The sequence below is a fragment of the Prosopis cineraria genome, unplaced genomic scaffold (genome assembly GCF_029017545.1).
Source record: "Prosopis cineraria cultivar Desert tree isolate PC_DT_omini unplaced genomic scaffold, ASM2901754v1 PC6, whole genome shotgun sequence".
Taxonomy (NCBI): Eukaryota; Viridiplantae; Streptophyta; class Magnoliopsida; order Fabales; family Fabaceae; genus Prosopis; species Prosopis cineraria.
The window spans coordinates 39,898,780-39,899,094 of record NW_026555337.1 but is presented as its reverse complement, the minus strand read 5'-3'; the positions used below and the strand labels follow the sequence as shown (position 1 = coordinate 39,899,094).

The 315-nt window shown below is 33.0% G+C and overlaps 1 protein-coding gene across 1 annotated transcript in view; it reads right to left on the bottom strand.

The window, feature by feature from the left end:
• Positions 1-315, bottom strand: part of LOC129314158 (uncharacterized) — a 1,818-nt gene continuing 1,503 nt past the window's right edge. Inside the window, exon 5 of the mRNA XM_054957525.1 lies at positions 1-25. Coding sequence (XP_054813500.1) covers positions 1-25 — 25 coding nt within the window. The remainder of the gene's footprint in view (positions 26-315) is intronic.

Sequence of the window (315 nt, the reverse complement as noted above, 5' to 3'; positions counted from 1 at the left end):
TCAGCCAGCTTTTGATAATCCAAAACTGAAAAATCACAAAGTTCAGGTAAAATCATTTATATATCTTAGTTGTCTTTTTTTTTAAATTGAATTTTCTAATTAACTCACAATTGTGATGTAAATTGTATCCTATTGCATGAAGATGAGGCCAACATTCCATTCCAGAAAAAGCAATATTTCAAACCGAATTGCTCAATTGTGGCACCAAAGTGGAAGTTGTCCAAAAGGGACCGTTCCTATTAGAGAACAACAAAAGAGGATATATTGAGGGCAGATTCTATCCAACAATTTTGGAAGAAAATCAATCAGAGCATC